We start from the raw sequence: 23,453 nt of genomic DNA, 5'->3' as shown, positions 1-23,453 counted from the left end.
AATTCTTCCATCTTTTTAGTTTGTTATTCGGATTCTTTTCGGAAATGGAATACATTAAAGATTGGTGATCTGTATGTATTGTTAAATTAGCAATTCTATATAAGTAATTTCTTAATTTCTGTAGGGCCCATACAATGGCTAGAGGTTCTCTTTCGTTGGTACTGTAATTTTGTTCAGTTTCATTGAGTGCTCGGGATACAAAAGCGATCGGTTGTCTGTTTTGGAACAGCACTGCGCCTATAGCGAAATTGCTGGCATCTGTAGTCAGGTCAAAAGGTTTCGTGAAGTCAGGTTGATAAAGTTCTACTTGAGCGTGAAGCGCACTCTTAATTTTCTCGATAGCTTTTAGAGCTGCCTCATCTAATTTAACTTCTACTTTCCCACTTTTGTTTCTACTTACTATACCATTGTCGCCGCGTAAATGTATGGTCAATGGTTTAGTGATTGCTGCAAAATTTTGAATAAACTTCCTGTAGTATGATCTAAGTCTTTTAATGTCTTTGGGATAGGATATTCTTTTATTGTTAGGATTTTCTTGGGGTTCACCGTTATTCTATTGTGTTTTATTATATGTCCTCAGTATTCGACAGAGTTCTGAAAGAAGTGTAATTTTTTTGTTTAGAGATTTTCATATTGGCGTTATGCAAAGCGTTTACAATAGTTCTTATATGCTCTACATGTTTTTCGGGTGAGGAAGAATAGGTATCCAATGTACTGGCGGAAAATATCATCTATGCATTGTTGAAATGTTGAGGGTGCATTCTTAAGCCCAAATGGCATCCTGATAAATTCATACTTAGCGCCGTTTACCGAAATCGCGATTTTCTCTCTGTCTGATTCTTTTATTAGTATTTGGTGGAATCCTGATTCCAAATCTATAGTAGAAAATATTATTGCTTTCCCTAAATTTTGATTAGGCATATTTACGTCTGGGATAGGGTATCTGTCTGTTATTGCTTGTGCGTCAATCTTCTGATAATCTACAACCATGTTGTCATCCATGCTTTTATGTTTGCTCGCTAGTAAACAGGAAGCAGATTCTTTGAACAACCTTTCATAGCTCTTGGATTTTCTGATTGACAAATCTCAAATGGTTTAAATTTGAAATCACTATTTGCAAGAAGAGTCAGTCTATCCTACCGCAGATTTTTCTGTTTTAGATATGAAAGTTCTGTTAGGTAGACGTTTCCAAAATAATCCAATCTCGTCAACATTAAAGACTTGTTCCGGATCATAGCCACCTTCATGAGTTAATGCTTTTAACTCTGTTTGGGTAGTAGCAATAATGTGCGGATTTACTCGAACCTTGAATCTCTCAAACCATCCCTGACTAGCTTCAAATGTTTAATTTTTGTCTCGATCTGGATATCCCACCTCGATTTCTAATAGTTCTGACAGTTGTTGCAGCCAGACAAACAGCCGTTGCTATCTCCCCAACCTTCTCTCCCTTATCAAATCGTCGCAGAATATCTAATCTTGTCCTCAAGTTGGTAGTTTTTTATTTTTATTTTCCACTCATTTCGCTAAAGAAATTAAAGTGTATGTAAAAAAAAATAATATAACTGTGCCAATAAATAAATTGGAAAAATATTTACCTTTTTTGTAACCAGAAACAACACGTAAAAATTTATATAAACTATGTAATTGAAACTGAACTCTAAAATTAGCAAAACAAAGTGAAAATACAACTATAAAATTGGGTTGATTTTTAGTTAAAAAGGGAATCCCGAGTTTTGATGGCGTGGCGCAATTAGAAACAAAAGTGTTGCCATCTTTTAGAAAAAAATAAAATTTCAGAAAAAAAAGAGGTGTGTGTGTGTCAGCTCCGACACGCGACTGGAGTTTACTCCTTATGAACGATTACCGTGATATTTAAAAGTAAAGGTTCCAGAGAGCTTAAAATACGTTCACATATGCATTAATTACCAATAAATCAACAAAATTAATATACCCGTTCACATATGGCAGATACCTGCAAAATTAACAATCAGCTATCAGTACTGTTGTGAAAGGTTTTTCTTCATAGAAATTATTTTGGTGGAATATTTCGGTGTTTTTGCTTTGTTTAATTATTTTCATCTCAACGACATGATGAAAAGACAAGGAGAAGGATTAGCTAATTTAATTGCGCAATTCGCTTCTAATAAATAAATTTATATTTTTCCAGTAATATAGAAAAGGTCTTCATTTACTCCTTTTGCATATTAAATATATTTTTAAATATCACGGTAATCGTTCTTAAGGAGTAAACTCCAGTCGCGTGTCTGAGCTGACACACACACCTCTTTTTTTTTTGAAAAATCACAGTGGTGTTCCCCCTTAATGAGATGAGAAGGCGCAACTGTTACTGTTAACTATTTTTAGTAAAATTGAGATTTGAAAGGTTTGTAGCAGCAGATAATGTTAATTATATGTAACAAAATACAGAATTCTCTTGCATGTTAATTAACATTCTCTGCAGAAACTCATTCAAAACGTGCATTGGGTAAAATTTCCGGTACGTTGTGCTGCTACCTACTCGTCCACTGTTTGATGTGTACTGTAGTAGCGTCTTTGCAAAATGGAACCAGAAATGGTTCGTAGCTTAGCTAGCGCAAATTCTTAACCAAGTTTCTATTGCTGCTCTGGTGTGGATGCCTTGGCCGGCGGCGTATGAAAAATGGCTGTTCTAAAGTTTAATTTGCTTTACACGGTAACTGCGCAATTAATAATTAACATGCATAGTTACCAAAATTTACTTTTATGTAGGATAGCTAACAGAGGCGTTTTATGTTTCCAGCTATGCAATTTTACTATTAGCAAAATTAGAGAATTTACTTTCTAAGCCACACATTTATGATGATGAGCCACAGTTTGATGTCAAATGTAGCAGCGAAACACTCTGAGTAGTTTCTCCATTGTAACAAAACATTCGCAGGCACAATTACACATGCACAGTTTGAGGTGAAATGTAGTAGCAAAAACACTGAGTAGCTGCTGTATGGTTTGTTGTTGCACTATTGCGTTGCGCAGATAATATTCAAAAATTCAAAGTGGTGGTTTGTGTCTTCGTTGGAAAAATTTAAAATAAACACTTACCAACTAAATAAACCATCAAAAACACAAACCAAAAGAGAAAAGGGGCATAGAGAAAGGGCAATGCGTCACTTCCGTTAGCGTACGCCAGATTTTACTACCCATATTTTTTTTATACCGTGGGCCTTATATATCGTTTCTTAAGGAGTAAACTCCAAAAAATTAATGACTCGAACCCAAAACAACACAACTTCGAAAATCTAACCATGCACAGTGAAAATTAGTACATACTTTAATAATTAAGTAGCGACGCAACTTCGAAAAAACGCAAAACGAAACGACGCAAAGCGAGGTATTGGTGTATTCCCTTTCAAATGTTGGCCGCAACTGCGCCGTTATTCGGCCATCCGTAAACACCAATTTTGAAGGGCTCGCTGGAGGACTTTGGTCAGTCTCTCTTGAATAATTTTAGAAATGTTGAAAATATTGTGAAGGTCATGGGCATCAATTTCCGGCATTCGAAATCGTTCATCATGGCGCGATAGTGTTCGCCATTCTCTATTATATTGGCGCCAGCCTCGTCTTGTGAAATATGGGTCGACGATTCCTCCAGCCCCTAGGCTGCACCAAACGGATGTTATCAAAGACTGGAAGAACGGGTCGTTCTTCAGCCCAAATACGGTAATTTCTTTTATTGACGTAGCCATTAAGCCAAACATGGGCTTCATCCCTGCCCACCAAAAGTTGCGAGCGCGATTACCACTTCTCACAGAGCGTCGATTTTCGTAATATATGTAATTGTACGATTTGTAAACGTTGTTGAGACGTTCGTCTTTATAAGATGAAATGTCAATGAATACTCAAAGAAATTAAGTATTTAGTTTGGCAATAGTCACGCGAATTACAGTTGTTATTAGTACTTATGCTAAAATTTAACTAACTCAAAATTTCTTTTTCTTAAATACTATATTTCTTATCTTTACAAATATTTTCTCTGACAATATATTTGTGTTAGTGAAAAATCTATTTTTGGTTTTTTCCCATAATACTTACATATTCAGAAACACATTTACTACCTTATCTTAAACTGATTACTTACATACATATTTCCTAGTTTTTATCATTATCCCTATTTTCATATAATATATGTCTAAATCTCTATTTTCTTAGGTAAAAATGTTTGTGTTTTAAATACTAAGTTTGTTTTTATGCTCTTGCTTACATCTAACATATTACGTTCTTGTTTACATCTAACATTTTAATCTTATTTTCCTATTTTGTTATGTGCCTGTTTGTCGGCTTTGTACCTATAGTAATGTGCACCTGTATATTTTCACTCACATAATGACTACCAAAGATTGTTGCGGCAATTATCAATATGTAAAAACCTGATCTTATAGGGTGTTCCTCAATATTTACAATATATTATACCATTTAAAAATCCTCGTTATGTTTGTGACGTTAACAAATACGAAAATATGTTGCAAATTACTCGTAGTACGTCATCTGTTCTAGTTAGAACACATTTTTATTCACCTAGATTCTTCATTTGCCATGGTTTCTGATGTGGGCGCTGCGACTTGCATCAGGAAAAGGATCATCTTTGTTCAGTGTGTTTGTTTGTTTGTTTGTTTGTTAACAGTAATAGAAGCCCCGCCAGTGTAGGGCATATTACCGTCTTCGTCTAGCTCATCTAAAGGTAGGCCCAGGAAACGTGCTGTTTCGACGGGATGGGTCCAGAGAGAGAGGGGTGTTAGATGAGTCGGTTTTAGGGGGCATGTGAAAAGGTGGTTAGTGTCGTGCGGGGTGCCTTCACATGCCGGACATATGTTTGGTATGTCGGGGTCGACTCTGGATAAGTAGGAGTTTAACCTGTTACAATATCCAGAACGTAATTGTGCCAGTGTTACACGTGTCGCACAAGGCAGCTGGAGCTCTTCATCTGCTATAGATGGTGGTTGGACTCCGATTACGGCATTCACAGGACGGGAGCTTAAGAAGGTGAGGACGTCTCCCGGTGAATGTCGTTTATTGACTGTCTAAACACTGTCAGGTCCAGTAGATTTCGGTCAGTTTTGTCCTGGATTTCGTCAGCGTAGTTTAAGAGATGTCCCCTGACGTGCCTGGGAGGCGGCTCAGGCTCAAGCAGGTGTCTGCAGGGGTGAAACCTGCGGTAATATCCTAACAGCAACTGCTTGCTGAGCAGTCTGTTATGCTCCATTACTGGAAGCATTTGTGTCTCGTTGTGTAGGTGTTGAACCGGGGACATCAGGAGGCAACCGATCGCTGTCCGAATGGCAGTATTTTGGCATGCCTGTAGCTTTACCCACTGCGTGTTACTAGTTCTTTTTATTTCCCCAAGTTCTACCAGTAAGCGATTTGAGGACCTTGTTGCGATTTTGGACTTTAGTGGCAATTGCGGTTGTGTGCGCTGAGAAGGAGAGCAAACTGTCAAAGGTTACACCCAAAATTTTGGGGTTCTTTACCGTCGGGATTGGTGTGTCGTCGACTTTTACCCTAAGGGACAGCTTGACCTCCTTTGTCCAGGTGGTAAAGAGGGTCGCCGAGGACTTAGTGGGGGAAAGTTGGAGATTCTTCGCAGTGAAAAAGCGAGAAAGGTCGGTGAGGTAGTTGTTCACTTTGGAACACAGGCCCTCGATTTCATTGCCCGACGCCATTATCGTACAGCCGTCAGCGTATGAGACCAGGGAGATCCCCGCTGGTGGTTGGGGAGCTTCGAGATGTAGAAGTTGAACAGCAAGGGAGAAAGGACACCACCCTGCGGTACACCTTGCTTTATCCTCCTCTGCTTTGATGTTTGATCTCGAAAAATCACTGACGAGTGACGACCGCTCAGGTAGTTTGCGGACCACCTCTTCAGCCCTGGCGGGAGTGTCGACTGATAAATATCATCTAGTAGCGTGGAATGGTTGACTGTGTCGAAAGCCTTCTTCAGGTCCAACGCTACTAGAACAGTCCTCTCGCGGGGGCGGTTTTGGTTAAGCCAGCGGTTTATCTGGGCGTTTATGGCGGTGAGTGCAGTGCTGGTGCTATGCACTCGTCGGAAGCCGTGCTGATGTGGGGCGGGGGCCGGACTTCATGAACCGGCACAGTATCAAAACCGCTGCGGCTCAGGAAACCAAGCTGCAGTCTAGGTCCTCTCTGATCACCAGGGATGGCTATAACGTGCACAGAAAAAATCGCGAGGGAGACAATGGTGGTGGCTTAGCCTTTATAGTCCACCACATAGTGCAGTATCGTCTCATTGATGAAGGCATCGACCGCAGGGACAGCACCTCAGAATGTCAAGGCATAGCTCTGGGGACAGGCGATCCTGAGCTCGAAATATTTAATGTTTATATACCCCCTGTCACCCTGATATAGGTGCGCTCATCAGAGGTGAAACCCGATTGGTTGTAGGTGACTTCAATGCGCATCACGATCTTTGGCATTCAAGCCTGCTCTTCCCATCCCCACCGATGTGCGCGCAGGCGAACACGCATTCTGCAAGGGGCTCACAGCTGCTGCGGCTCGCTTCATTCCATACATATCAGGAGCTTTTGATAACACCTCCTATGAGGCAATCTATAATGCCCTATATCTAAAGGAGGTACCTGAACCCATCACTAGATGGATAATATTCATGCTGAAATCTAGGACGATCAGCACCGAACTAGGAGGAACATTCAAATCTATTAAAGTGGACCCTAGTCATAGATGAACTTCTCCACAAACTGAATAACCTAGGATTTCACACTCAGGGTTACGTGAAGAGTGGGAGTAGGAGGGCTTCAAGTGTCTTCACTACTGGCGGAAGGAGAGTTATCGGACGATAAGATTCCCCTTGGTTAGCGTGTTTCCCAGATTTCAGTAGTGGGACCACTCCCCCTGCTTTCCACTTGTCAGGGATGATGAAAGTTGCCAAGGAGATATTGAACATCCGTGTGAGAAATCCTAATCCCAATGGTCCCAGGTGCTTTAGCATCAGCGCGGCTTTTGATGTTTTAGATTTATTGATGTCCTTAAACCTTCAAGCTGGAATGAAACGAGCCGCAGCAGCTGTGAGCCCTGGTGATCAGAGAGGACCTAGCGTGCAGCTTGGTTTCCTGAGCCGCAGCGGTTTTGATACTGTGCCGGCTCATGAAGTCCACTATCTCGTCGACCTTACTCGTGAGTCCGTTACAGTTGAATTGTAGAAGCTTGAAGCTTTTTGGTAAGGTCGTTGTAACAACAGGGAAAATCCACTGAGACTGCAATACACAGCCTGATAACAGTTATTGAAAAGGCTATTGAGTCCAAACATATAGCTCTATGTGCATTTATTGACATATCAGGAGCTTTTGATAACACCTCCTATGAGGCAATCTATAATGCCCTATATCTAAAGGAGGTTCCTGAACCCATCACTAGATAGATAATATTCATGCTGAAATCTAGGACAATCAGCACCGAACTGGGAGGAACAATCAAATCTATTAAAGTGGACTCTAGTCATAGATGAACTTCTCCACAAACTGAATAACTTAGGATTTCACACTCAGGGTTACACTGATGACCTAGTAGTTTATGTATTAGGCTGGCATGAGGAAACCATTTCGGATCGCATGCAGCAAGCATTACAATAATAAACAAATGGTGCACGGAAAAAGGTCTCTCCATCAACCCATCCAAAACAACACTTGTACCGTTTACTAGGAGAAGGAACATAAATCTCAAATGTCCGACCCTTAATGGAACAACACTTGAACTCTCGACAGAAGCGAACTATCTTGGCGTCAGTCTTGACAAAGCGCTTACGTGGAATTCCCATATTGAGCATTCTTTGCCTGTACAAGGCTTTTTGGTAAGACATGGGGACTAAACCCTAGAATGACCTTCTGGACATTCACCACAGTTGTGAAACCCATAGTCACTTATGCATCCTTAGCATGGTGGCCCAAGGTCAAGCAAAGAAAGGCAGCAAACGAATTAAGCAAACTGCATCGCCTGGTATGTGTTGGTATTACAGGGGCTATGAAAACATGCCCCACGGATGCATTGGGTGTGCTTCTGAACATACCACAGCTTCAATTGAAAGGGAAGCTCGCTCGAGTGCCTTAAGATTAAAAGGTATATCTGAACTTAAAAGTGGGGATATGAAAGGACATTTAAAGATCTTAGAGGACTTCCTACATAGTCCCATTCTTCATAGGGATGATATACTATCACCCAAACCAATACTCTTCAGGAACTTCCAAGTTATAATCAATGAACGAACAGACTGGAGAACTAACTCTATCACTTTCAAACCTGGCTCCCAGCTATGGTTTACTGATGGGTCCAAATTGGAAAATGGTAGAACAGGGGCAGGAATCAATGGGCCCAAATTCAAAAAATCGATTCCGATGGGATCCTACCCAACAATATTCCAGGCAGAAATACATGCCATTGAAATATGTGTGAGAGAATGCCTTAGAAGGAGAATGAGAGTTACTCATATCTACATACTTTCAGATAGCCAAGCGGCTCTAAAAGCCCTTCTATCAACAACTATCACCTCTAAATTGGTAAATGATTGCCTAAACCTTCTAAACACGTTAGGAAACCTCAACGTAGTAACACTATGCTGTATTCCGGGACATGAAGGACATGAGGGAAATGAAATGGCTGACGACCTTGCAAAACAAGGAGCAAATATGCAACTTACTGGTCCTGAGCCTTTCTGTGGACTGACAAAAGGCCACATTAATGAATTCCTTAGGAAATGGGAAGAAAGAAAACTTGCCGCACACTGGCTAAACTGTGCCGGTCAGCGTCAAGCCAAACTATTCCTAAGTCCCAACAAAGGAATATCTGACAAACTTCTCTCACTAAACAGAGTAGATCTGCGTCTTTTAACCGGATACCTTACAGGTCACTGCCGCCTGAGGTACCATCTAAATAATATTGGTCTATCCGAGACCAATGTCTGTCGCTTTTGCGAAATGGACATAGAAAGCTCAGAACATGTGCTTTGTGAATGTCCTGCATTGGGCAGACAAAGACTTCACCACCTTGATGGTATCGTAGTATCTCCATGCAATCTTTGGAACAACAAACCCAAAACTGTGCTAAAATTTCTAAAAAGCCTAAAACTCTAGTGTTACAAAATAGGCCTTTCACAATAGATCAGCTCTGGTCGCAGTGCGTAATGGCCTTCTAATAATAATAATAATAACAACTCGAGGGGTGAGGGACGCGGGGGGTTGTCTACGTTGGGCCTGCTGCGCAATCCGCTGTAGTTGTTGCGGCCTGATGATGGTGGGCGGTCGCGCCATGGGGGGCTGTTGCGGGTGCAGAGGTCTGCAGCAGGGGGCAACGTAGTCAGTTGTCCACTCACGGGTGGTGCGCACCAGCCATTACAAGAATTGCATTTGACTGATACCAGATTCCGAGGTATTACGGCCTGATACACGGAACAAACTGTGCGGGGGACCAAGAGGTGCTGGTTTGTCCCCGCACTGAGGTTGGAGCAGGAGGGAATGGGATGGGTTAAGTCGGGGGAGTTGTGTTGCTCCGATAGGCTCCTTACCGTAGAGGTATTGGTTGTGGTGGCGGTTGGTAGTGCCGGCCTATCAGGGGGAGTAGTAGCCGTGGAGGAATCGGACGCCTGCTGGCGGGAGCAACACGAGGCCACATACCGTGTTGACCACTCCCTATGAGTCTTAAGGCCTGAACAGGTCTTAACGTGGCTGGGGCGGCAGCCCTTGGTTGGGAAAAACCCGAGTTATTCCGGTAACGTAGAACCGGCTGCCATGGGAATGCTTGTTCAGTGTGTAGTTCTTAATGTTGTCTTTATGTATAATTACCCCCCTCGTCTATACTATACATCCCTCATCTCGAATTCTATTTTGTTGAAAAAAATTTCGATAGGTTTTCTTCCAGTGACCATGTGAATGGTTTTATTAAGTTCCCTCGTTGTTTTATATTTATATTTCTTCAGCTATTGTTGTTTCATTTTGAATTTTAAATAGTCTTGCTAGCTCGGGAATTGTGCTAAGAGCGAGTTATTCTATTTGAATAGAATAGAGTAAAGAAATATGCTGCACAGTCACGTGCTTTTTTTATTAATAGAAATTCAATACTGCTCTACATTTTGTATACTTAGGGCTATTTACAATACCAGGATGCGGCGACAGATTTGCAGTGGAAAATTGTTTATCAGTCCTGTTATAAATTGTAGTTATATGTATACTAGCGACCCGCCCCGTCTTCGCACGGGTGCACAGCCGATACTAAATATATCTCTATTAGAACTAACTAAAGGACCGCCCGCAAAACGCTAACTAAGTCTTGCTCCCGGCAAAAGTGTTCACTTCTGCCTGCAGTGCCGCAGTGCAACCTGTTGTTTTAGGATACATAACTAAATTATTGTAGAGCTTCTCTATAAACAACATTTGACGTTAAATTATTTTCAGCTAACAAAATATACTGATGGTCGGGAGCCCCGACCCGTGATAGGGCAACGTAAAGTTGCCCATGCGTAAAACATTCTTTTCGTAAATCAATTCCTACTAATTTGAATGTTTGGCCTTGTGATTTGTTTATCGTTAGTGCGAAAGAAATTTTTACTGGAAATTGGAGCCTTTTGAAAGGTATTGGCAAATCAGTAGGGATCATGGGTATTCTTGGTATATGAGCTAATTCACCAGCTGCAGGGCCGGTGATAATCTTCGCTACTATTAAATTATCTTTTAGCTCCTTGATAAGAAGTCTCGTACCATTGCACATGTTGGGGGGGCTCAAATTTCTGAGAAGCATTATCGGCGTGCCAACTTTTAACGATAGTTCATGAGGTGGTAGCCCAGCGGGGTTCAGGGAATTTAAAAATTCCTGGGGGTAGTGCACTGCGTCCTCGATGTTAGTGACGGTGTCTATGGATTTATAGCACTTAACTTCACCCGGTACTTTCTGCATAATTAAATTGTTTATTTCGTTGACTGTTTCATTCCTGGGAGAAACTATTGCTCTACCACACAGCCAACGAAAATCATTTTGATCTAAGTTTTCGATGTCAGGATATATAGCATCTATCAGACTATCTAAATTATGGACTATTTGGCCTAGAGACTCATCCAAAGTAACCGCATAATCGGTGCCCAAATTTAAAGATGGAAAAATTCCTTCTCCAAGTTTCAGAAGCTGTTGTGGAAAGTTGCTATGCATATTTCCATGTAGATGAGCTCTCATATTGGTGCGCAAATTCAAATGTTGTACAGATGTCCAAAGGTGAGATGATTTTAAACATGCTTTCATAATATCTGCTCGCGTACCTCTGTTGACGACTGGAAGCGTTTGTCGGAAATCTCCAGCAAATACAAAAGTGATACCACCCATGACATTAGCAGAGCTTCGGAGGTCTCTTAAAGTACGGTCCACGGTCTCCACATGAGCTCTATGACTCATGGTGCATTCATCCCATATTACCAACGACGCGTCTTGCAGCAACTTACCAAGAGACCCATTTTTCCGAATAGAGCATGTAGACCGTTGATCTAAAGATACGGATAGCGGGAGTTTAAACGTAGAGTGAGCAGTTTTTCCTTCGTTCAAGAGAGTTGCAGCAATTCCTGACGAAGCAACTGCAATCGCTATCTTCCCTGATTGCCGTATCTTAGCAAGTATCAAATTTGCGAGAAAAGTCTTTCCAGTGCCTCCTGGTGCGTCCAAAAAAAATAATCTCCCCATGTTATTGATCACGCTGTCCACAATAGTATCATAAGCATGTCTTTGATCCGGTACTAATTTGGGCACATTGTCATTAACAAACGCTGTTAGATCATTTCTGTTATACTGTTGTACCATTGTATTATTCTGGGTACGAACGGGAGAAGGTAATCCAAAATCACTTAAATTTTTGTCGTTTAATTCTATAAGTTTGTTTTCAATTTCAATTAATCCTTCATTATAAACTTCAGTGAAGGGTAAAGTGTTATCCTGATTCTGTTGTCTGATCCGATATCTAATATCTTCACAGAACTGATCTTTGAAAGTATCCCATAACTTCAATGGTTCCGATGGTTGACAAAATAAAAGTATGACTACAAACAACTCCCTTAGTTTTTTTGGACACTGTGACAACGAAGCTTCGCTTAAAGTATTTCCCCAATGGTCATCGTTTTCAAGTAAACCTCGGTCACGGCATGCTGCTTGATACGTCTCTTTGACAATACCATTTACAGTTTTAAGGTATGCAAATGAGGTCGGACCGCGTACGTGGTGCAGTAGAATCCTAAGATAAAAACACTCTGATTGGGATGGATGTATCCCGTAGACTCTACCTAAAGCGGCATCTTTTTTTATCCCCGGATGTCCAACTACATCTTCACCACGCCTCCTTCTAGTGAATTTATTATTTGCCCATGTATAGTATTGCGGGACTTCATGATACAGAAGCGTTTTCGCAAATTCATCTTCATTACAGAGAGAAAAAAATGCCAGTAATGTGGTATTGCGTGGGTTTTGGACAATTCGATGAGCTGTCCCTGGTGTAAAATACACCCTTTGACCGTTCTCTAGATGAACGGCCAAATGCACTACAGTAGGATGCCGCTCGTGAATAGGAAATTCAAATAAGCGCCAGACAGCTTCAGATGTGCTTATGTACCTTCCATTTAAATAGTTTTCGACCTCATCGTGTGGGTTTCTAAGGCTAAAAGTTGCCTGATCCGAACCTTTATTTATATATTTACATATATACGAAGATTATCACCGGCCCTGCAGCTGGTGAATTAGCTCATATACCAAGAATACCCATGATCCCTACTGATTTGCCAATACCTTTCAAAAGGCTCCAATTTCCAGTAAAAATTTCTTTCGCACTAACGATAAACAAATCACAAGGCCAAACATTCAAATTAGTAGGAATTGATTTACGAAAAGAAAGTTTTACGCATGGGCAACTTTACGTTGCCCTATCACGGGTCGGGGCTCCCGACCATCAGTATATTTTGTTAGCTGAAAATAATTTAACGTCAAATGTTGTTTATAGAGAAGCTCTACAATAATTTAGTTATGTATCCTAAAACAACAGGTTGCACTGCGGCACTGCAGGCAGAAGTGAAAACTTTTGCCGGGAGCAAGACTTAGTTAGCGCTTTGCGGGCGGTCCTTTAGTTAGTTCTAATAGAGATATATTTAGTATCGGCTGTGCACCCGTGCGAAGACGGGGCGGGTCGCTAGTTTACATATATATTTAATCGCTTGGACAGTGTGGCAATACTCCACGTTTATATGAGCATTAAAAGTCTTACATAGTAGCGGGGAGTATGGAACAATCCACCTATTATCTATCGTCACCATGTTGCCCCTGAGTTGTAACGTAGTGCTCCGGCCGCCATTTTCTGTATCGCGCCTACGATAAACTGGATACCCATCCTCTCCGGTCTGGGTGTCGTTAATGAAACGCCGAGGGTATTTTTTTGTGCAGACACCGTTCTTCATGCATGGTGCAGCTAAATTATGTTCTCCGCAGGGTCCATGTACCATATTTTTAGTTATAATGTCGTGTAGTACCGGATCAATTTGTTGATCGGGTAGCTCCGCAACTATGACACTGTCGATCTCATCTGGTTGTATTTTAGTTTCTAGCCAGAACAGCAAATGACAATGAGGTAAACCGCGCTTCTGCCACTCTACACTTGCCATATAACATTTTACTTTACCGAATATCTGTTCTTTGACAAATAATTTGATGAATTTCTTCATTTTTAAATGAAACACACGTGAAATTATGTCATGACGGTCGAAAGACCGTTGTCCTGGTAGCAGCTCTGCTTTAATTTCAGGCCATTCGGGGTTGCATGTTAAAGTGACAAATAAGTAAGGTCTACCATAATTTCGGACGTACGTCATCGCGTCCTGCGTTTTCTCGTGCATGAAACGCGGAGAACCCGTAAATGATGATGGCAATATGACATGTTGACCGATATTTGATGGGTCAACATTTGCGTCTTGATTTAAGGCATCTCTGAGATGGATGTAGTCATCAGCCCTCAGTCTTTGTTGATTCCGCGAAATATAATTTAATCTTTCCGATATCATTTTCGCCATCATGTCAACACAATATTGACTAAATAAGTCTCTGTAATAATGTAACGGATTAAAAGAGTTAGTTCTAAACATTAATCTAAATGCATAAAATTGCATACACGACACAGTTTTATTACGCGCAGAACCCTGCTGAGGAATAGTCAAATAATAACCGTCTTCACCTGTCACAAACATTACAGGATACTGTAGTGGATCATAGGACCGATGTAGCTCAGAAACCTTTGTCGGACCTTTGTCTTCATCGACCAAGAGAACGGCTACCTCGTTTACAGTAGGAGCATTGTATCTGCCTCTGTGTGCTGTCTGTGGAGTGCGATCAGAATGAATAATTAGCTTTAAATTATGTAATGAGTTAAGTTCTAAGTTTTGTTTAAAACTTCGTATATACACGTTATGATTATTCAAAGTGGTCTGTAATTCGCGAATTAAATCCATTTTTAAGGTTGGTGCGATGCTTGATCGCAATGATAACTGGTCTGCATCCGAAATAAAATATATTTGCAGGAACTGTGGGTTTTGGCCTGATGATGGTAAAAGGCTACCAATGAGATGATACACCTGTCCTTCAATTTTAAAAGTGGGCATAAAATTTCCTTCCCTGATTTCTTTTGCGCCAAACGAAGTCATTTGAAAAATACTATTGTATTTACGTATGTTTGTTAAAAAATGACCAGATAATGGATGGTTATTAGTTAAAAGATTTTTTATTGGTTGTGGCGGCTCCTGAAGGTTAGGAAGACACACTTTACCTGAAGCACAACACATACCATTAGGTTCGTCCCCCCATTTCTTGGCAGAGCAGTTAGAGCAGATCTTATTCATGACTCCGATTTGGACGGACGCTTGTTGTGAATAATCAAGCTGCGGATCATATCTGAAAGCCAGTCTGTTCCTGTTAGCTAAAATTCGATTGCGCACTCTATTTGTGGACAACTGCTGCCTCTCTGCTTGAGCTCTAAGTCGCTGCAAACGCTCGACACTCGACTCTCTTTCGCGCAACTGAGAGGTCCTTATATTTTGTTCATGAAGACGTTGGGAACGCTCCAGCCTCGACTCTCGTGTACGTAACTCAGAGGTCCTTACATTTTGTTCATGAAGACGTTGGGAACGCTCCAGCCTCGACTTCGTGCACGTAACTCAGAGGTTCTCTGATTTTGTTCAGCAAGGCGTTGTGAACGTTCAGGTGAAGATTCTCCTATACGACGTATTTTTGCTGCTCGTGCTCGAGAACTATGTTTAGAAAGTTGAGACCTGGCTCCCCTAGGCATTTTCAAATGTTTAAGAAAATGGATATAGCGTGTAATATTCTAGCTCTGAAAAAAACTGTTGTTTAGCCCTGAAAAGAACTGTTGGTTAGCCCTGAAAAGAACTGTTTGTTAGCCCTGAAAATAACTATTGTATAGTTTATCGTGTGTAGACAACTGTTCACTGCGCGAGTGCCGAGTGCTCTGAGAAGAACATTTGCGTAGGTGTAGTTTTAAGAACAAAATCTAAAAAAAATCTCGTGAAAATTATTAGACTTCGCGCACGACCGCTGCGTAGTGCTGTGCGTGTAATTGCTGTCGGGTTCTTCCCGCTAAGTTGGCGCCGCTAAAATTGCGCGCACGTGTTCGCTGTAACACGTGTTGTGTGGGAAAAACAATTGTCGTTGTGCGGGTAGCGAAGATCGCTATAATTGTGCGTGCCTGATCGGCGTAACTGAGTGTGCGAAAGACTATTGTTAAACTGCGCGTGTAATTGTCGGCGGATTCTTCCCGTTAAGTGGGCGCCGGTATAATTGCGCGGAACCGTTCGGTGTAACACGTGTTGCGTGGGAAAAACAATTATCGTTGTGCGGGTAGCGAGGAACGCTATAATTGCGCGTGCTTGTTCCGCGTAATTTCTATTGTGGGAAAAACAATTATCGTTGTGCGGGCAATTACCGGTGGGTTTATCGCGTGTAGACAACTGTTCACTGTGCGAGTGCCGAGTGTTCTGAGAAGAACTTTTGCGTAGGTGTAGTTTTAAGAACAAAATCTAAAAAAAATCTCATGAAAATGATTAGACTTCGCGCACGACCGCTGCATAGGGAGCCGGCCTCGACACTCGACTCTCGTAGGCGTACCTGAGAGTTTCTCTGATTTTGTTCAGCAAGGCGTTGTGAATGTTCAGGTGAAGATTCTCCTATACGACGTATTTTTGCTGCTCGTGCTTGAGAACTATGTTTAGAAAGTTGAGACCTGGTTCTCTTAGGCATTTTCAAATGTTTAAGAAAATGTTAATAGCGTGTAATATTCTAGCTCTGAAAAGAACTGTTGTTTAGCCCTGAAAAGAACTGTTTGTTAGCCCTGAAAATAACTATTGTATAGCTATGAGAAGGACTGTTGTTTAGCTCTGAGAAGAACTTTTGCGTAGGTGTAGTTTTAAGAACAAAATCTAAAAAAAATCTCATGAAAATTATTAGACTTCGCGCTCGACCGCTGCGTAGGGAGCCGATCTCGCGTCTGAGCCGCGCGGGTACCTTACTCATAGATCTAAACACCCCTCTCCCGCACGCGCACCACTGGCCTTGGTGACGGCCACTTCGCAATGGGCCGTGCAGCAGAAATCGTAATATTTTAATTTCACCACAACTTCAAAACCAAACGTCCAATTTTAATCATTCAAAGACCAAATATTATCAACATAAACTGTACTTATTGATGAAATAATTTCTTTTGATAAGTATTAATAGCATGAGTAAAATAAACGCGTTTAAATGTAGTCCAAAAAAAATTCAAGATTTTTAAATAAAAATGTGGTTCTTGTGCCTCACTCGACATAGATAGGTATAGTGTGTCACGGACTTTTTTGTAGATATTTATAAGATCTACAATTAATTATAACGTTTTATGGTTCTACCTTTTGTAGTTTAGGCAGCGTACGCAAAATAAGAAACTTCTTTGGTTGATTTTTTCCAGTTTGTATCCAAAAAATTCAAATATCTTACGGACCCCTATTTTTTCCAAAATAAAATATAGTCTGTGTTACTCGTGGATAATGTAGCTTTCGAATTGTGAAAGAATTTTTAAAATCGGCCCAGTAGTTTTTGAGCCTATTCATTACAAACAAACAAACAAAGTTTTCCTCTTTATAATATTAGTGTAGAAGTGTAGATACACGTCCGAAGGTTACCCGGGTCCACGTTTTGACCTATATCTCGAGACCCTATCTACCAATAGGTATCCAAACAATACGGAAATCATCTTCAATACCTACTTAACAATGTGTGTAAGTTTTGTTTAATTCGGTGCAAAGACACGGCGGGTCCACGTTTTGGCATATATTTCCAGACCCTAGTCATCAATAGGTATGAAAATTACCCCGTATTAAAGCACTTATCAACAGCTTTCATTTGATACCCATATTGTACATACACAACCAAAGGGTACCCGGGTCCACGTTTTGACCTATATCTCGAGACCCCAGTCACGGAGCGGCATGAAAAATACTCCGTACTAAAGCATTCACCAACAGCTTCAATTTGATATCCATATTGTACAAAGACATTCTAGGGTCCACGTTTTGGTCTCTATCTCGAGACCCTAGTCACGGAGCGGCATGAAAAATACTCTGAACTAAAGCATTCACCAACAGCTTCCATTTGATACCCATATTGTACATACACATCCGAAGGTTACTCGGGTCCACGTTTTGACCTATATCTCGAGACCCTATCTACCAATAAGTATCCAAACTATACGGAAACCATCTTCAATACCTCCTTAACAATGTGGGTAAGTTTGGTTTAATTCGGTGCAAAGACACGGCGGGTCCACGTTTTGGCATATATTTCCAGACCCTAGTCATCATTAGGTATGAAAATTAGCCCGTATTAAAGCACTTATCAACAGCTTTCATTTGATACCCATATTGTACATACACAACCAAAGGTTACCCGGGTCCACGTTTTGACCTATATCTCGAGACCCCAGTCACGAAGCGGCATGAAAAATACTCTGTACTAAAGCATTCACCAACAGCTTTCATTTGATACCCATATTGTACGTACACGTCCGAAGGTTACCCGGGTCCACGTTTTGACCTATATCTCGAGCCCTATTTCCAAAATAAAATATAATCCATGTTACTCGTGGATAATGTAGCTTTCGAATGGTGAAAGAATTTTTAAAATCGGTCCAGTAGTTTTCGAGCCTATTCGTAACAAACAAACAAACAAAGTTTTCCTCTTTATAATATTAGTATAGATAACTTATATGTAAGTTGTTATGCAACACTGCTTACACCTTATTACTTAGGTAACACTGGCAAATTATGCAACTCTGTATAGAAATGAAAGGATTAAATAAAGCAGTGCAGTTTTAGATGGAAAGCGCGTCGGTCTCACTTATTTTCAATTCGGTCTCACTTATTTCAATTGGCGACGAGGAAAAAAATGTGTATGAGTAATGTCGAACGACAGTGAAGTTTTAAAAAAAACTCTTAAGCGAACAAAAAGAGTTCGCGAAAAATTTGCTTGAACAGCAAAATAAGTGGATGAAGGCGCTGCTTGAAAAGCAAGCAGATGGTACAACTTCTACCATAGTGCCTTCATTCGCGAAGTTTGCCAAAGACCAGCAGACATGGGAGTCATATTTGGAACAACTCAACCAGCATTTTAGTGCATACGGTGTCAATTGTGCGGAAAAGAAAAAATCCTTCTTCTTGTCGTGAATTGGTGCAGAAGTCTTTGAACTTCTAAAAAATCTTTTTGGAAGTACTAAATTGCAAGAACAAACATTCAAAGAATTAACGGAAAAGTTAACAGAACATTTCCAGTCAAGGCGACACATCATCGCAGCACGTTACGATTTTTTTAAACGGGACATGAAGCCGCACCAATCTTACAGAGAGTATGTAGCCGAACTTCGTGGTCTTGCAAGAGAGTGCCAGTTCGTGTGCTCCGCAATTAACTGCTCTCACACATACATCGATGAGATGATCCGCGACCAGCTCATCACGCATACACCACACGACGCTGTCCGCTCCGCTTCGCTTCAAAAATTACAACCTACCCTTGCCGACGTCATGCTCATAGCTGAGTCGTTTGAAGCAACAACAAAAACAGTACAAGCAATCAAAGAAGAAGTGAGTGAAAAAGAAATTCCAGTTAACGCTGTGAATGTTCAAAAAACAAACGCAAATTGCATTACCGGGAATTTGTCAAAATTTAAATCTTGCTCGGGTTGTGGCAGTTCTCATTCGCGACAAAGCTGCAAATTCAGAAACGCAATATGTAACAAATGTGGTAAAAAAGGCCATATAGTGCAAGTGTGTATGAGTAAACAAAGCAAAAACTTCCACGAGAACAAAAATAAAAACAAAAAAGCAAATCAACATATTCACAATATCGATACAGTGCACAGTGTAACAGGAGTTGTAGAAGCAGAAAATAATAAAAACTACATTAGTTTGCAAATTTTCGGAAAAATTATAAAATTTCAAATGGATTCAGGTGCTACAATTTCGGTGATGAACTTAAATACATATAAACAAATAAATAGCCCAAAACTTCGCGCAACTAAAAGAATTTTATACGGGTTCGGTGAAAAGCATATTCCAGTGCTGGGTGAACTGTGTGCAACTGTGAAATGTGGTAGCAAAATAAAACAAGTCGATATTGTGGTAGCTAACGTTGAGAGTGGTGACAATCTTTTTGGTGTGGATTTGTTCAAACAATTTGGGTTTGAAATAAAGCAAATTTCAAAAATCACCCAGAAAGAAGTGAAACAAGTGGACGCGCTTTGTGAGAAGTATAGTGAGGTGTTTACTCCAGCACTTGGCACAATAAAAAATTTCAAAGCTACCGTGCAGTTAAAAGCAAACGCAACGCCTAAGTTTTTCAAAAGCCGGAAAATGCCATTTTCGCAAATGTCTGCGTTCAAAAAAGAAGCAGAAAGACTTACAAACGCCGGAATTTGGAAACCAATCAGGTTTTCGCAATGGGCATCGCCTATAGTACTTGTACCTAAACCTGATGGGTCAGTACGTATATGCGGTGATTTTAAACAAGCTGTCAACGCGCAAATAGATATAGAGCAATATCCATTGCCTACACGTGAAAGTCTATTTCACGCAATTCGCTGCGGTCAAAACTTTTCTAAGATTGATCTTAAGGACGCGTATCTGCAGATGGAGCTAGACGATGATTCAAAAGCAATCATGGTAGTCAACACGCCGTTGGGGCTATATCAGTATCAACGTCTTCCGTATGGAATAGCCAGCGCGCCAGCAATTTTTCAAAGGTATCTCGAGCAACTTATACAAGGCATCGAAGGGTGTGGCAATTATCTTGATGACATCATCATCACAGCGCCAACATTCGATGAGCACATGCAACGCGTCGAAAACATTCTCCAAGTTCTTCAAAGCAACGGTATTAAATGCAAACAGCAAAAGTGTTTTTTTCTCCAGGAAAAGATCGAGTATCTGGGTCGACAAATCAGCGCAGGTGGAATTTTGCCAGACGAATCCGGCCTGGTAGCGGTAAGCATTCATGGGTAAGGTTAACTATTACCATAATTTTATACCAAACTTCTCCCAGATATCTGCCCCTATCAATATGCTACGCCGGAAAAACGTCCCATTTACGTGGGGCCCAAAACAACAACAAGCGTTCACATCACTTAAGGAGCATATTCTTAACGCTACGCAACTTGCGCACTACGACGAGCAATTACCTCTAGTGCTTGCCACTGATGCTTCATCTTATGGCATTGGTGCAGTGCTTTCGCACACCTATCCTGATGGCAGTGAGCGGCCAATCGCTTTTGCATCAAAGACGCTTGACAAACATCAAGTTCGATACAGCCAAATAGAAAAAGAAGGCTTATCTATCATTTTTGGGGTTAAACGATTTCACCAATATCTTTATGGTAGACCATTCACGTTAATAACTGACCACAAACCGCTGGTTAGCATATTTAACCCAAGCAGCCAATTACCAACAATGACGTCACATCGGTTGCAACGCTGGGCCATAACGCTCATGTCATATAAGTACGATGTCAAATATCGCAAAACTACTGAAAATGGAAATGCAGACGCGCTATCACGACTACCGCTAGGGCCTGATGGAGAATTCGACAAACAAGAAGCCTGTTTAAACGTTAAAACAATTAATACGCCGATAGATCCAGACGTTATTTTAAAGTACGCCGGGAAAGATGCCATTCTACGCCGAGTTACAGCCTTTGTAAAAAATGGGTGGCCAGAAAAGCTACCTCCTCAAGACTCTGATCTTCGTTCATTTTTCAATAGGAAAAATTCTTTGACAATAATTAACAATCTTCTATGTTTTCAAGCGGAACATACCCGTGTAGTTATTCCAGCATCTTTGAAACAACAAGTTCTTCAATTACTTCATGATGGTCACTGGGGTACATCCAGGATGAAACAATTAGCCAGACAACACGTATGGTGGGTGGACATCGACAACGATATTGCCAAGCTCGCTGCAAAGTGCGACATATGCAAAGCTGTAAACCCTGCTCCAGCACGAGAATACGAAGGTTGGCCTGAACCAAACCATCCATGGGAAAGGGTCCACGTCGACTTTGCAGGCCCGTTTTTCGGTTCTATGTGGCTCATTTGTGTGGATGCATTCTCGCAATTTCCATTCATTGCTCAACTGACGACTACAACTACAGCTGATACAATTTCTGCGCTAGCTGCAATTTTCGCTATCGAAGGAATTCCAAACACTCTCGTAAGTGACAACGGTCCACAGCTCACATCAGAGGAGTTTAAGACTTTCTGCGCTCATCTGGGTATTAAGCACTTAACTAGCGCACCGTTCCATCCGGCATCTAACGGTCTTGCTGAAAGATTTGTTAGGACGTTCAAATCCGCCGTGAAGAAAAACGTTGACGACGGACTACAGCTAAGAGCAGCTGTAACAAAGTACCTATCGACATATCGTTCCATGCCTAACGCTGAGGGAAAATCGCCTGCCGAAATTCTACATGGCAGACCGGTACGAACTTTGTTAAGCCAGATTTTCGAAACATCGACGGTAAAAACAAAAGATGGAGCACGCAAAAGCAAGTTCTGCATAAACGAACCGATCTTCGCTCGAAACTACGCTAAAGGGGAAAAGTGGTTACAAGGCATAATTACAAGGCAACTCGGAAAAATGCTCTACGTCGTGAAGACTTCCTACGGGTACTTGAAACGACATGTAAACCAACTTAAATCCAGGGTTAGCACCAACGTAAGTTCTCAAGAAGAATCAGATTTGGTAACTTGGGTTCCGAAAGCAGACGACTCTACATCGACACCTGACGAACCGAACGGGCAGCCTATGGAAGATAGCTCATCACAAGGTGGTCTCCAACTTCGCAGAAGTGCACGTACTCGACAGAATATTAATCGCTATGAAGCGAAAGATTTTCGTAAATAATCGTAAAATGTTGCTTTGTATTATTTTGTATACCAATGAATTTTTGTATTGTATACAGTTATATTAAGTTATCTTTTATGTACTCATTTTCTTTCAGGGTGAAGTAGTGTTATAAATTATAGTTATATGTATATAACTTATATGTAAGTTGTTATGCAACACTGCTTACACCTTATTACTTAGGTAACACTGGCAAATTATGCAACTATGTATAGAAATGAAAGGATTAAATAAAGCAGTGCAGTTTTAGATGGAAAGCGCGTCGGTCTCACTTATTTTCAATTCGGTCTCACTTATTTCAAGTCCTTCTCCATTGCTTATGTTATTTACTAATACTTATCTATTGTAAAGGTTGTTTATCAGTGCTTATGCATTGCTTATGGTATTTATTAATACTTATCTATTGTTTGTTTGTGGAAAATTCCGTTTCGGTTGCTGCCTGATACGGTTTGTATCGATATTGCATTCGCTGCATGTTATAACGTGTTATGTGGCGGCGTCAGCAGTGGCGTAGTTAACATTCCTTAACTACCCCTTTTTTTACTGTTCTTGTGTTCTAAGGCGGATGAATTCCGTTTCGTATATTTCGTTAGTGAGTTTTCTCCTTTTTTCTTTCTGCTTTATTTTGTAGCATTGGTATATTTTGGCCGAAGAGTAGACAAGGAGTGCTAGAGTTGCTAGGCTGAGAATGCTATACAATGTGAACTTTACCGGATGTTCTTCTATAGGTAGAGTGTATTTGTACATTTTTTGTATTATATATTCGTAAATTTGTAATCTGACTCGGAAGTTAGAATTTTTAGGATCCCTAATTGTTCGTTAATGTGAGAATGGATTGCGTTTTTTGTTTCTTCTTGATGGTTGAGGTATGTTTTTTCGTCGATTTTTGTAGATATGTTAAATTGGATAAGTTTCGGTCCTTTAATTGTATATCCATTCCACCTATGTTC

General features: G+C 40.8%; 1 protein-coding gene across 1 annotated transcript; it reads left to right on the top strand.

Moving 5' to 3' along the window:
• The first annotated feature begins 19,958 nt into the window (after positions 1 to 19,958).
• LOC129250557 (uncharacterized protein K02A2.6-like) lies at positions 19,959 to 22,503 on the top strand. Its single transcript, XM_054890177.1, has 2 exons — positions 19,959 to 20,588; positions 20,647 to 22,503. Exons 1-2 carry the CDS (start codon positions 19,959 to 19,961, stop codon positions 22,501 to 22,503), a joined length of 2,487 nt encoding a protein of 828 aa, XP_054746152.1.
• Positions 22,504 to 23,453: the final 950 nt, after the last annotated feature.

This window comes from Anastrepha obliqua, chromosome 6 (assembly GCF_027943255.1).
Source record: "Anastrepha obliqua isolate idAnaObli1 chromosome 6, idAnaObli1_1.0, whole genome shotgun sequence".
Lineage (NCBI taxonomy): Eukaryota > Metazoa > Arthropoda > Insecta > Diptera > Tephritidae > Anastrepha > Anastrepha obliqua.
Note: the sequence above shows the minus strand (reverse complement) of the source record. Positions and strands in the feature narration are given on the sequence as shown.